This window comes from Ostrea edulis, chromosome 3, assembly GCF_947568905.1.
Source record: "Ostrea edulis chromosome 3, xbOstEdul1.1, whole genome shotgun sequence".
NCBI classification, from domain to species: domain Eukaryota; kingdom Metazoa; phylum Mollusca; class Bivalvia; order Ostreida; family Ostreidae; genus Ostrea; species Ostrea edulis.
In genome coordinates this window covers 9,968,606-9,981,204 of record NC_079166.1, presented here as the reverse complement: position 1 = coordinate 9,981,204, position 12,599 = coordinate 9,968,606, and the positions used below count along the sequence as shown (strand labels likewise).

General features: G+C 32.4%; 2 protein-coding genes across 11 annotated transcripts in view; one reads left to right on the top strand and one right to left on the bottom strand.

Annotated features, from left to right (window-relative positions):
* Positions 1-12,599, top strand: part of LOC125675069 (uncharacterized) — a 33,140-nt gene that overhangs the window by 15,269 nt on the left and 5,272 nt on the right. For 5 of the 7 annotated variants that reach the window (XM_056159957.1, XM_056159955.1, XM_056159956.1 and 2 more), the window contains 10 exons: positions 6,449-6,549; positions 6,688-6,719; positions 6,804-6,852; positions 8,602-8,694; positions 10,009-10,073; positions 10,434-10,491; positions 11,046-11,110; positions 11,471-11,528; positions 12,087-12,151; positions 12,512-12,569. In XM_056159957.1, the coding sequence (XP_056015932.1) occupies positions 6,449-6,549; positions 6,688-6,719; positions 6,804-6,852; positions 8,602-8,694; positions 10,009-10,073; positions 10,434-10,491; positions 11,046-11,110; positions 11,471-11,528; positions 12,087-12,151; positions 12,512-12,569 (644 nt within the window). The remainder of the gene's footprint in view (positions 1-6,448; positions 6,550-6,687; positions 6,720-6,803; positions 6,853-8,601; positions 8,695-10,008; positions 10,074-10,433; positions 10,492-11,045; positions 11,111-11,470; positions 11,529-12,086; positions 12,152-12,511; positions 12,570-12,599) is intronic. The other 2 variants (XM_056159960.1, XM_056159958.1) reach the window with 2 other exon arrangements.
* LOC130053206 (uncharacterized) lies at positions 826-5,310 on the bottom strand. 4 transcript variants are annotated; one of them, XM_056159969.1, is made up of 4 exons: positions 4,597-5,310; positions 4,190-4,247; positions 1,105-1,158; positions 826-872 (listed from the first exon to the last, which is right to left on the bottom strand). In XM_056159969.1, the coding sequence occupies exons 1-3, from the start codon at positions 5,134-5,136 to the stop codon at positions 1,124-1,126; spliced, it is 633 nt and encodes a 210-aa protein (XP_056015944.1). In that variant the 5' UTR covers positions 5,137-5,310; the 3' UTR covers positions 826-872; positions 1,105-1,123. The 4 variants fall into 4 exon arrangements, with proteins under 4 accessions (XP_056015944.1, XP_056015946.1, XP_056015947.1 ...); XM_056159971.1 differs by lacking the exon at positions 1,105-1,158; XM_056159972.1 differs by lacking the exon at positions 4,190-4,247.

Genomic DNA, 12,599 nt, shown 5'->3' with positions numbered 1-12,599 from the left:
TATTAGAGTATATTGGAATATTTGTCCAATCTCAACAATGCTCAAGACTTAAAAACAATATATAATTATTAAACAGATATATTTGCAATTTAATAAATCAAGCTGTGCCTCAGATATTCAATAGCAATGTGTTAATGAATAGTTGTTTGTTTATCTGGATATCTGTCTAAATATGGTTTGTAATTATCACTTTTGAATATGGTAGACTAAAGTACCTTAAGGGTGCATCCTCCATGCATTAACACTAGTCCTGACAAGTACTGTACTAAAGACATTTCTTGAGATCTGGCATGCAGAATCTGGGACAAAGTGTACATTACAAGTTGAAATGGTTTGTTATTCACTTGGATTGGAATGTCATTGACCATTGCTGATACTATCTTCAGGATATTAGGGGCACGTATTTGTAGTTCTGTGTACAGTTTGTCCCAAGTGAATTCCATAACATTTTGAATTGATTTGTCTTGAAGCACACTTCCAGAATTTCTCTTGCACAAGGTTTTGCATTCATCACCTGCAAAACATGACAAAAATTGCAAGGCATGCTATTTGAAAAATACAAAATTTAATCAATAAAATCTATTAACATACATTTATACACAGAAGCTTACAAATCTGCTAATGACTGCTACCATATTTTTCATACATGTCTTTCTTAAATAAGATTTAAAAACAGTTGATCACTAGACTTTCAAGTCCATACCTAAAATTGCTACAGAACCCTCAATTACTTCTTCTGGATGACTTGTCTTTAAAAAGTCCCTCAATCCACTGCCTATGTCTTTTCCCCTAAAAACAATTTTGCAGACCTTCTTCTCCTTTTCATCGGTGATGAACCTACTTTTGCGACCACTTGGATAGTAAATACTAATCTGCAAGTAATTTAAGTACATGCACATTAAATAACACCTTTTCATTCTAAGCCTAAGACCATGACAATAATAACTAAGGTATGCAAACACACTACAGAGAATCTGTTAGTTGGATATAATTTTCATCAAACCTTTGTTTTTCATCTCAGAACATTGGATAGGAGATAAAAACTTCTATATCTTTATTTTGATATAAATTTTGTTAAATATAATGATTTTCTAATTTGTGTACCTTTTATCATAGTTGAGATTTATAGAAAATCCAAAATCTGAATTGAAGCATAATCTGAAAGAACAACATGCACATGCATAATTAGCAAATACAAAAGGTCAACTTATTTTCAAATTCATTCACAGCTACATCAACTACAAACAAGAGGCCCACAGGCCTTATAGGTCGATCATGTGAGTACTAGTAAAAAAGTATCACTACTCCCAAGGGCCGTGAAATCTAGAGGAAACAAATTCCTGTTTTGACTAAATTCTAATGTTCAGCAACAGTATAAAACAAGATGTGTTCTTACAACTTAAGCGCCCTTAAAAGTGCATACACTGATGAAATAATAGGTGTATTAAATTAACATTAAAGCATTAAAAGATATGACTGATTTGGACCCATCCTAGAGTCAAAACCCAGGCTTGTGAAATTCACCGTACATCCTTTTCTGCTATTCCTAAGTATGCATTTAGATTTTATACAGTACCAGCAAAATTACACATAAACAATATATACAAAGTTTAGTCCCACCCTGGAGTCAGAACCCCTACCCTGGGTATCATGAAATTTACAATTTTGGTAAAGGCCTTCTCGCTCTACATAATTATGCATTTAGTTTTTCTTAAACATTTGCGGATCTAAAGAAGAGTTTTGAAAATTTGTCAATTTTGGGCAGTTTTTGCCCCACCCCTAAGCCCCCAGGGGTGCAGGAATCCTGAAATTTACAATTTATGTCCCCTTTGTTCCAAAGATGCTTCACACCAAATTTGAAAAGAATTAGTATAGTAGTTATCAAGAAGTTAAATATGTTCAATTGTTATCAAACAACAATGGACAACAACCAATTGCAATATGAGTTTACTCAGGTGTCCTAAAATATATAGATCTGTACTTTAGTCAGATTGGGTTGTTCACTACAACATGAAAAAGCTTATCAAATCGGCGCAAACTGATTTAATTATGAAAGATGTGATGATACGTAATGAGTACATATGTCAAAAAGCCAAAAATATGCAATTGGGATTTTAAAAAAACATGATTTTCAAAAATTTATATCAGTAAATATGAACTGAAGACTGGTGGATTTGAACTTGTGATCTGTGGGTCACTCACCGGTAACTTTATCCACTGAGCTACGATGATAGACAAACAAACTGATTGATACAAATAATTTTTTAAAAAACATAAATCACCATCTTGTGATGTAGTTTCATAAAAGTATAAGTCTTGATGTAATGAGCAACCCTTACAAGAGGCCTATGGGTCTTTGATCTCCTAAAAGTCTTCTTGTAGCCCAACCCTTCTAACAAACTTGCATCTACACTATGCCAGGAAGTTTTCCTGTAAGATTTGACTTTTCTCACCCAGTGGTTCTTGAGAACATTTTTAGATCAATCCATTCTTTCTTTCTTTTTTTGCATTTCCTTCATTACCTCCCCTTTGAAGAGAACATTCCTGTGAACAAACTGAATCCCCTTTACCCAAGAATTGATTTGTGCCAATTTTGAATGAAATTGGCTTCATGGTTCTGGAGAAGAAGTCAAACATGTGAAAAGTTTTTGGACAGACAGATGTGATCAGAATAGCCCACTTAAGCTTTCAGCTAAGGTGAGCTAAACTGAATCATGATTAATGAAATACTATGTTAGTGACTAAGTATAACATGAACATCTAGTAATGAACTGATCAGTAAAAACTTTTGCTACACTTTCAATTTACAAGTTAACCTCAATCGACCCATCTAAAGGTGTGGGTTGAATGTCGCTTTGGTCTCTATTAGTCTCAAAATCTAAAGATCGCTTAGATCCTTTTTTATTTGTTGATGCACCCTCTAGAAAGATAAAATCCAGTATTTGTATACAGGAATTTTTGCATTTTCTTTTCATTCTGATAAGGATGTTTTATTGAAATCTATATATGTTAGATTCAAATCATCCAATGAAAATAATGTGTTATTACAGGTAATGTTATAGACTACTTACAATCCATTTTCATGAAATTAATCATCTTTTGTCCATTTATTATACAACTGTTGACATTATACATCTACAGTATAGTGCTATAAATGAGTCAAGTTCTATATTTCATTGAAAACAATCACTTTTCTACATATTTCTCATAAAATCATCTAAGGTCAATTTTTACACCATTAAAAATACAAATATCTGCAGTTTCTGGTCTCAATGTCTTGATTTTGTTTTCCTGAACAGTCAAACACATTATATGACTGTAGGAACACCACACTCAATGATTTCATTCCATTCTGACAAAGGATAATATTTAAGGAAATGGAGTGCTCTAAGCTGATATTAAAGTTTCAGTTGTCATATTTCTGCAATTGTTGGTAAAACTTTAAAAAACACGAACAGAATTTATGTCTAAATGTTATGTATTATATGCTTTAGATTTCATAATAATTAGACCAAAAATGGATTCAGAAATATTTTTCAAATGAAATAATCATTGTATGGCATTATGCTGTATTGTGACATAACCTTTTGTTTCCATAACTGTGTTTAAAATCAAGTACAATGCTGTTTAGTAGGACAACATTTCAAACTATGACTCTGTAATTCCTTTTCTGGTCACATTCTGATTGAGGTTCTCAAGATGCTTTGTAGGATAACGCAGGTGCTGTGTATAAAAATGTGCGAGTTGTTGAACTGCATTGAGATTCAGATAGCTTTCAAAGACACATGTAACACACTGCCATGTTGTCACATATTTCCTATATGTCCCATATGTTTCCTGCAATTACTTAAATTTCTTACTGGCCTAATATAGTACCTTTAAAATGCTTCGTATATAGTTAATGTTGATAAATAAGCATTGATACACAATGTAAAACAAACCCATAGGTATATCCCTAAAAAAGTCAAGTACAACAGTTAGTATATATAATGAAAGCATGCACTTTCAGTCTTGAAACTTTTCATGTCACAGAAGTTAATTGTTTTCAAACAGAACGACTGCCAGGTGGACACACTGTAAGGTGTTTTTTTTTTTTTTTTGCATTTCATGACACACCTTGATTATTGAAAGCTCTATTTAAATCAATCATTCATTCTATCAATTATGATTCACATATTTTTATACATACCAACTTGTTTCTCCTGTGGTGCAATAGGGATACATGCAGTATATACTGGCATAGACAGCTGTCAATTAAAAATGATTTAAGATAATTTTTGAATATCTAATTATATATTTAATGGTATGTTGACACATACAGACATTTGACAGTCACCCTAAGACTGGGGTGTATTGAATTCCTAAATTTTCCTTTGATCCACTAATTAATACACCTGATAGTAATTAGCATATCTAAGGATATAATTTTAATTGTATTGTCTTGGATTGTGCCCGAGAGTGTGATGACAGTAACACTTCTTTCAAGTGGTATCTGTGTTTAAGACCAAGCCTAGAGATTTTTGTTTTCAATTTGTAAATGTTTACCATGTTTACATATAAATGTTAATATTACACCAATATGCTTAGATAACTTACCCCTGCTTTCGATGAATCCGTTCTTGTATTCGTCAGATCTTTAAAGGGCGTCAGTTGTACAAGCTTCACAACAGATACGTCGAAAGATTTCTTCTTCGTAGAGGGCACATGTGTATCCGGGCTCCGAAGCATTCTTTTCGTTATTGATGTTCTTCGGGGAGACGGCAGTTGTAACATTTTTGTTTTCAAAGTTCGCACTGCCATTTCACGAAAACGTTCTTTAACAACTGCATTTTTGGCTTCAATTTTTAAAACAGATTCAACCTGTCGATAACATTTTTTGCAAACCCCTCCAAGGCCTTTTTCATCCAAATCTGTCAACACACCCGTCAGTTTCCTGATATTCCCCCACCTTTCTTCATTTAAACGCAGTTTAATTTCGCTAAACTTTTGGATTTTTTCACTACCGTCACTTGCTTTCTCAATTTGTTTAAAACAAAACCCACAGAGGATACACGCATCCGACAAAAGACATGTTTTCCTCGGCGTGGCACTTATCGACGCCATTTTTAATTGTGTTATTTGCTTATCGGAACTCATCGGGTATCATCTCATACGTATGAAAATGGAATGACTTCCGAAATACCAGACAAGCAAAAGGAAGTTATGATTTCATTGGCCAATGCAAAATTCACCAGAACATGATCTCTTATGGGGAGTTATCAGATCCTATATATATAATAATATAGGTCTGTACTTTAGTCAGATTGTATACATACAATGTACAATTGTGTTATCAAAATCCTTACTTGAACGGTATGATGTCAAATGCCTAGATGAAAGGTGAAGATAATGAACAGTGATCAATCTGACATCTGACATATCCTATATTTATGCGTCACCGTATGTATGGAGATAAAAAAAAATATCAATACATTCTAGCTGTTTAAAATCTACATTATAGCTTGTAAACGATGTAAAAGCATCAATCATTTGAGGAAAGGTGAAGATAACGACTGTTGATTAATCTGATAACTCCTATAAGGAATACCAAATAAAGAATTGGGAAAACACGGACCCCTGGACATACCAGATATGGGATCAGGTACCTAGGAGGAGTAATTATTTCCTGTCAACCGGTCACATCCTCCGTGAACGGTCATGCAATGAGTATGAAACACATCAGACAAAATTTGACCTTATAATATGCTGTGTTTATCAATATAACAACCATAACATTTCCAAAATGTTGATTTTCAACAATACAGTTGGAACTATGCAACATCAAACTTATATATCCGTACTCTGCCTCGGTATCAAAATTAATCATACACAGAACATCATGTATCAAATCAGAGTAATAAGCATGATATATAGGTGATATTTATATATGAATGCATCAATGTGGGAAGTTAAGAATGGGGAAACTGAAGTCATTCAGGCTTTTATTAAGTTGAATTGGTAGTTCACCGTTAAAATCCATGCTCCGTAAAATATCCAAATATGAAGTTGATACCGAATCCTATGAGTTGCATTGAATCAACACAAGGATGAAAATGAATATTTTTCAAAGATAAAACTTCTTTAGTGTATCTGAAGGTCGATTTGAAGGACAAAACAAAATGCACCTTTTTATGTTGAAGTTCTTGAGTGAATTATGCCTTATAAGAATACAAAATGGGTCAACGAATAAAAAATCCCAATTTACTTATTGTTTACATGCTGAAGTTCCAATAAAATGATCACACACTGTTCTCCCTGAGTGCGTTTGAATCTCGCTCACCGTTCAAGTGGGAATGTAGGCTACTGGGTCGGTAGGAGCTTCATGGAAAATATGACTAGTGTATTGTCAAAGAAATCGTTTTAATATACAATCGTGTCATAATTGTACATGTCCGTCTTCTTTTACAAGGATTGCGTTTGCTGTAATAGCTGTAATAGCTATAATAGTATTTGTTGCCATCTTTTTGTTGAGGAGGAAAAAACAAGCGAAAAGGAAAGCTAACGCAAGTGGTAAATATGTAACATTTAGTTGTTATGAGCATGCATAACATTGAAAGTAGCTGATATTGCATAATTCCCATCTGCAGATAAACACAAAGCAGATTGTATCGTTCTTTTTTTTTTGCAAACTATTTGGAAAAAATGAAGAAAGAAGACCGAGTACACGTGAGCAGAGCCAGGTAACTGACGTGCACGTACATTGGTGATTGAAATCATATTCTGATGTAGTAGTTACACGTTCCTCATGTATTTGCTTATTGTAGGCAGAAACACGAGACAATGACGAAATTTTCCAACTGGAGGAACAGATAGGTGAGAGTTTATAGTTCAATAAGAGTTTTATCATGATTACGTTACGATGTATTGCCATTCCTATAATATCTTGTATAAGACTGTGGGTATTTGGCAATTTATAGCAGTCATCGTACAATTTGTTTGATGTACGGAGATGCATTATTTGTGTCTTAGAAAACGATTGTCTTTAGATCACCTGACGTGAAAATCTGATCGTTATCTGTCTATCGTATGTTTTTTAACATTTTCAATTTTTTAACTAATCATTGGGACAATTTCAAACAAACTTACCAACGAATATATCGGAAAAGGATATTTGAGATCGTTCAAATTCTCTTAATGGAAAATAAGTAAGAAAATTGTAAATAAGATAAGATTGAAAATCTCCTCAAGGACTGTTGATCCACAAACTGCAAAACATGCATGAACGATTACATGCATAACGGAGATTCAAGTTTGTTGAATGATAGCCCTTGCGCAAAGTCTCAAGAGCGAGAGTCTGGTACGATTCCTATTTTGATTTTGTGATTTCAAATCCAGGTTTACTGTTTTTGATCGGCTGAGAGAAACGTGGATTAACTGAAGTTGGAAGCAACAGTCAATGTTTGCTTACTAAGGCGACATTAGATTTTTAACGGAAAGACCATCGGTTATCAACACTAAAAGACATTGTGTTTCAACGCATAGAAAAATATATCTGCTTTGTAACGAACAAATAACGCATTTATCATTTTAAGGATTAGCCATTGTTCTTGTTTTGGTTTAACGCACTCTTCTGGTCAAAAAACGAAAATAAGAATCGTACCAGACTGTCGATTGTGCAACGTCTCCAAAGCGAGAGTCTGGGGAAAGCGATACTAGTTGAATGCATGAATCCATTGGAGCAAAAATAGGAACACAAAAAACTGAAATGTATTGTACATAGGTACATACAGATAATATCTTTAACAAATATTTCAAACATGACGAGGATGCAATATGTTAAATTAATATACAATGCATTAATTTATTCACCTTGTGAATTACTGGGTTAAGGCCATACAAATTTACATCTTTAAAGGCAAAAACTTGAAAATCATCTTCAAAGCATGTGTGAGTTAAGATCATTTCAAATGCTCATTTCTTTGTCGTGTTGGAGATTATGAGTACAACTCTGAACAAGGTCCGAAGCATACTTTAAATATCTTGAGCATTGTACTCCATTTGAGTGTGAGAATGATTCTATAAAAGTTCTCTAACCTTCACGTTTGAGTATGAGTGTGATTTAGACCACAGAGTTTTAGTTTGAGTATGAAAACGTGCTCAAAAGGTTTTGTAACCTCCAGATCTAGGATATATTGTGGATCAACAATACACCATACCCATACATCATTGATCTAAAATGTTTTGATATTTTTCGATAGCTGAAATGGGGAGATCCTAGGTTTTTACTGAGAATACTCTAAAATATCAACGCCTACAATTGTAGGTGGAAGTCACATCACTTTATACATGTACTAGACAGCAACAGACGATTGTACAATATCTAAAATTAAAGATTATTTGCTGAATGAGCTCGGTCTGCATTATCGCTGAAACAGGGCAGACGACCATAATTCCCGATTTCTGTTCAATATCTTATGACCTATGATGACACATTAAATCGCACGTGCCAAAACCCTGTATCAATTGCTAAATGTACATATGTACATGTATGTATCAGCCATGGAAGTGATATCAAAATACCGATAGTTGTAAGATGTACAATTAAGAACAAATATGTTTCAGGATCTAATGAGCAGAACCACGCTGCGGTTGATGAACATCATGACAATGGAAATTCCGCAGAGTGTGATGCAGAGGAAATTTCTGCTGATGAAGGTATAATTTGTAACTGATATTTAAACTATTGTAATCATATCATAAGATGCTCAACTCATGATGTCACATTATTTACTTGCTCTAAGAAGTAAGAGAATAAGGCCAAGGTACTCAAACGTCTTATTTAAAGCGGACTCAATTTCTCAACCACCTCTTTCCGATTGGTCGGAATGTTTTCTGAAATAAAATTTACACTATAAATAACTTATTACTTATATTTGTCGTAATTGTGTAAGAATTCAATCGCTGAAACTTATCATCTTGTGGAGATGATAATATACATATTACAAGTATTTGGAACCCATTCGAATCGGTACACAAAATGTGTTATGATTTGACATAGGAAATCATTTTGTGAAGCATATAAATCAAAAATACAAGAAAGCAAAATTATTGGTTCAGATTGAAACATGAAATTGTAGTGTGTATTGTCAGTGCGTTCAAGAAGTGTAATTCTGACAAATGACATAAATATCGTGAGACGAAACTTCCCTTACATTTTCATTTGTGTTCTAGTTGTTGAGGCCTCTGCTGGTGGACTGTTGATCCCCGAGGGTCTCAACAGCCCAGTAGCTAAGTACTTCGTTACTAGCTTGAAAATACGGATGTGTATTTAATTGCTGTTATAAAATGTAGAAATTCATTTCAAAATTAAGGATAATCTCCCTCACGCATAGCTCTTATCCTTAGACGAATATGACTCCACTTTTTTGACACGCTGTTTTTGGCTATATTTAGCTCCAAAACTTCATAGTTATTTCGGATTTCAAACATCTCGGTTGAGCATCACTGAAGAGACATTATTTGTCGAAATGCGCATCTGGTGGATCAAAATTGGTACCGTATAAGTTTTACATATTCGAATCATATTTAGTAATTGGATGAATACATATGTATTTAAAACTTATACGGTATCAATTTTGATGTGTGTTTGTTTCTCCTATTTCATTTTTATACCATATACGTATGATTACTTGATTTCTCTGTGCTATAGTATATGGATTTAATGGGGGTAAACACATAATGATCTCACTTTAAGTAGCAAGTAATAAGTATGTTATTTTTATAAGCAAGTAGGTGTTTAGATCTTAACCCCAATAGTATAATAACGAGAAACAGGAATCATGGTAGTGTGACCGGTCGACAGGGAATGCTTACTCCTCCTAGGCACCAGATCCCACCTCTGGTGTATCCAAGGGTCCGTGTTTGCCCAACTATCTATTTTTTATTCCTTATAGGAGTTATGAGATTGATCAATGTTCGTCATCTTTATCTTTTATATCATTAACTATACAACATTTTGTATATCTTTAGCAAAAAGTAAGGTGATGCCTTTGCTAGGCAAACCATCTACTGCTGTACAAAAACGAAAATTACAGGTACATGTTTGATTTGTTTAATTTTTACATGATTTCATATATAGCCCATTTTATTATACATATCTTAATCTAGCTCAACTCCTAATGCAATCATTTATTTGCGGTATTATTCTATTTATGTAAATCAGGTGTTAAACACCTTATTAATAGGCGTGATTGATAGATATTGTAATGTAATTGAAGTAGGACCTTCTAAAATTACATTCCCTGAATAAATTATTGTTACTGTATATTTAAACATTTTTTTTCTTTAGAAAACTTAAGATAATATATTTAACACTTCTAATCAAATAAACATGATATTTTCCCAAGAAGTCACTTCTGATTTTGTATGAAATTAATTCTAATTTATTTTTGCAGTTTAAAATCGGAAGCCGTAGATATGTGTCAGAGTCAGCTGCAGACTTATACAAATCATGTAAGTTGAAAATTGTATCAATATCGTCCAATGCATAGTGTAACAGGTTGTTTAATCATGATGTATGCTGAAATAAAATAGTGGTTACAAATCCAATCCTGAAAACGAAGTTTATAGAAATCACCATAAGATTTAATATATATATATATATATATATATATATATATATATATATATATATATATAAACTTTTAACATTGATCGGCAAGCCTAAAGACCAAAAACATGTAGTCTGAGTTGTAAATACGTTTGTAGATTAGTGTAGTTGTAGTGCTTGATGTATTTATATGTAGTTGTTGTTATTATTCTCTGTTGATATTGGCCACATTATGTTATTCTTTTCGTATGTCCTGAAGAAGGAACGGGTCGTCCCGAAAATTTGACAATCTGGTTGTTCGTGTCGTTGGCCATTTTAGTGCTTTGTATATATATATATATATATATATATATATATATATATATATATTATTCCTTATAGGAGTTATGAGATTGATCAATGTTCGTCATCTTCATCTTTTATATCATTAACTATACAACATTTTGTATATCTTTAGCAAAAAGTGAGTTGATGCCTTTGCTAGGCAAAACATCTACTGCTGTACAAAAACGAAAATTACAGGTACATGTTTGATTTGTTTAATTTTTACATGATTTCATATATAGCCCATTTTATTATACATATCTTAATCTAGCTCAACTCCTAATGCAATCATTTATTTGCGGTATTATTCTATTTATGTAAATCAGGCGTTAAACACCTTATTAATAGGCGTGATTGATAGATATTGTAATGTAATTGAAGTAGGACCTTCTAAAATTATATTCCTTGAATAAATTATTGTTACTGTATATTTAAACATTTTTTTTCTTTAGAAAACTTAAGATAATATATTTTACACTTCTAATCAAATAAACATGATATTTTCCCAAGAAGTCACTTCTGATTTTGTATGAAATTAATTCTAATTTATTTTTGCAGTTTAAAACCGGACGCCGTAGATATGTGTCAGAGTCAGCTGCAGACTTATACAAATCATGTAAGTTGAAAATTGTATCAATATCGTCCAATGCATAGTGTAACAGGTTGTTTAATCATGATGTATGCTGAAATAAAATAGTGGTTACAAATCCAATCCTGAAAACGAAGTTTATAGAAATCACCATAAGATTTAATATATATATATATATATATATATATATATATATATATATAAACTTTTAACATTGATCGGCAAGCCTAAAGACCAAAAACATGTAGTCTGAGTTGTAAATACGTTTGTAGATTAGTGTAGTTGTAGTGCTTGATGTATTTATATGTAGTTGTTGTTATTATTCTCTGTTGATATTGGCCACATTATGTTATTCTTTTCGTATGTCCTGAAGAAGGAACGGGTCGTCCCGAAAATTTGACAATCTGGTTGTTCGTGTCGTTGGCCATTTTAGTGCTTTGTATATATATATATATATATATATATATATATATATATATATATATATATATATATATTATTCCTTATAGGAGTTATGAGATTGATCAATGTTCGTCATCTTCATCTTTTATATCATTAACTATACAACATTTTGTATATCTTTAGCAAAAAGTGAGTTGATGCCTTTGCTAGGCAAAACATCTACTGCTGTACAAAAACGAAAATTACAGGTACATGTTTGATTTGTTTAATTTTTACATGATTTCATATATAGCCCATTTTATTATACATATCTTAATCTAGCTCAACTCCTAATGCAATCATTTATTTGCGGTATTATTCTATTTATGTAAATCAGGCGTTAAACACCTTATTAATAGGCGTGATTGATAGATATTGTAATGTAATTGAAGTAGGACCTTCTAAAATTATATTCCTTGAATAAATTATTGTTACTGTATATTTAAACATTTTTTTTCTTTAGAAAACTTAAGATAATATATTTTACACTTCTAATCAAATAAACATGATATTTTCCCAAGAAGTCACTTCTGATTTTGTATGAAATTAATTCTAATTTATTTTTGCAGTTTAAAACCGGACGCCGTAGATATGTGTCAGAGTCAGCTGCAGACTTATACAAATCATGTAAGTTGAAAATTGTATCAATATCGTCCA

Excerpts from the sequence above, each read along its gene's own strand:
- LOC130053206 (XM_056159969.1), bottom strand. The coding sequence starts at position 5,136 with ATGAGTTCCGATAAGCAAATAACACAATTAAAAATGGCGTCGATAAGT. Across the intron at positions 4,248-4,596 it reads CGGATTCATCGAAAGCAGGG|CTGTCTATGCCAGTATATAC; the intron begins GTAAGTTATCTA and ends TTTAATTGACAG. Across the intron at positions 1,159-4,189 it reads ACCACAGGAGAAACAAGTTG|ATTATGCTTCAATTCAGATT; the intron begins GTATGTATAAAA and ends TTGTTCTTTCAG.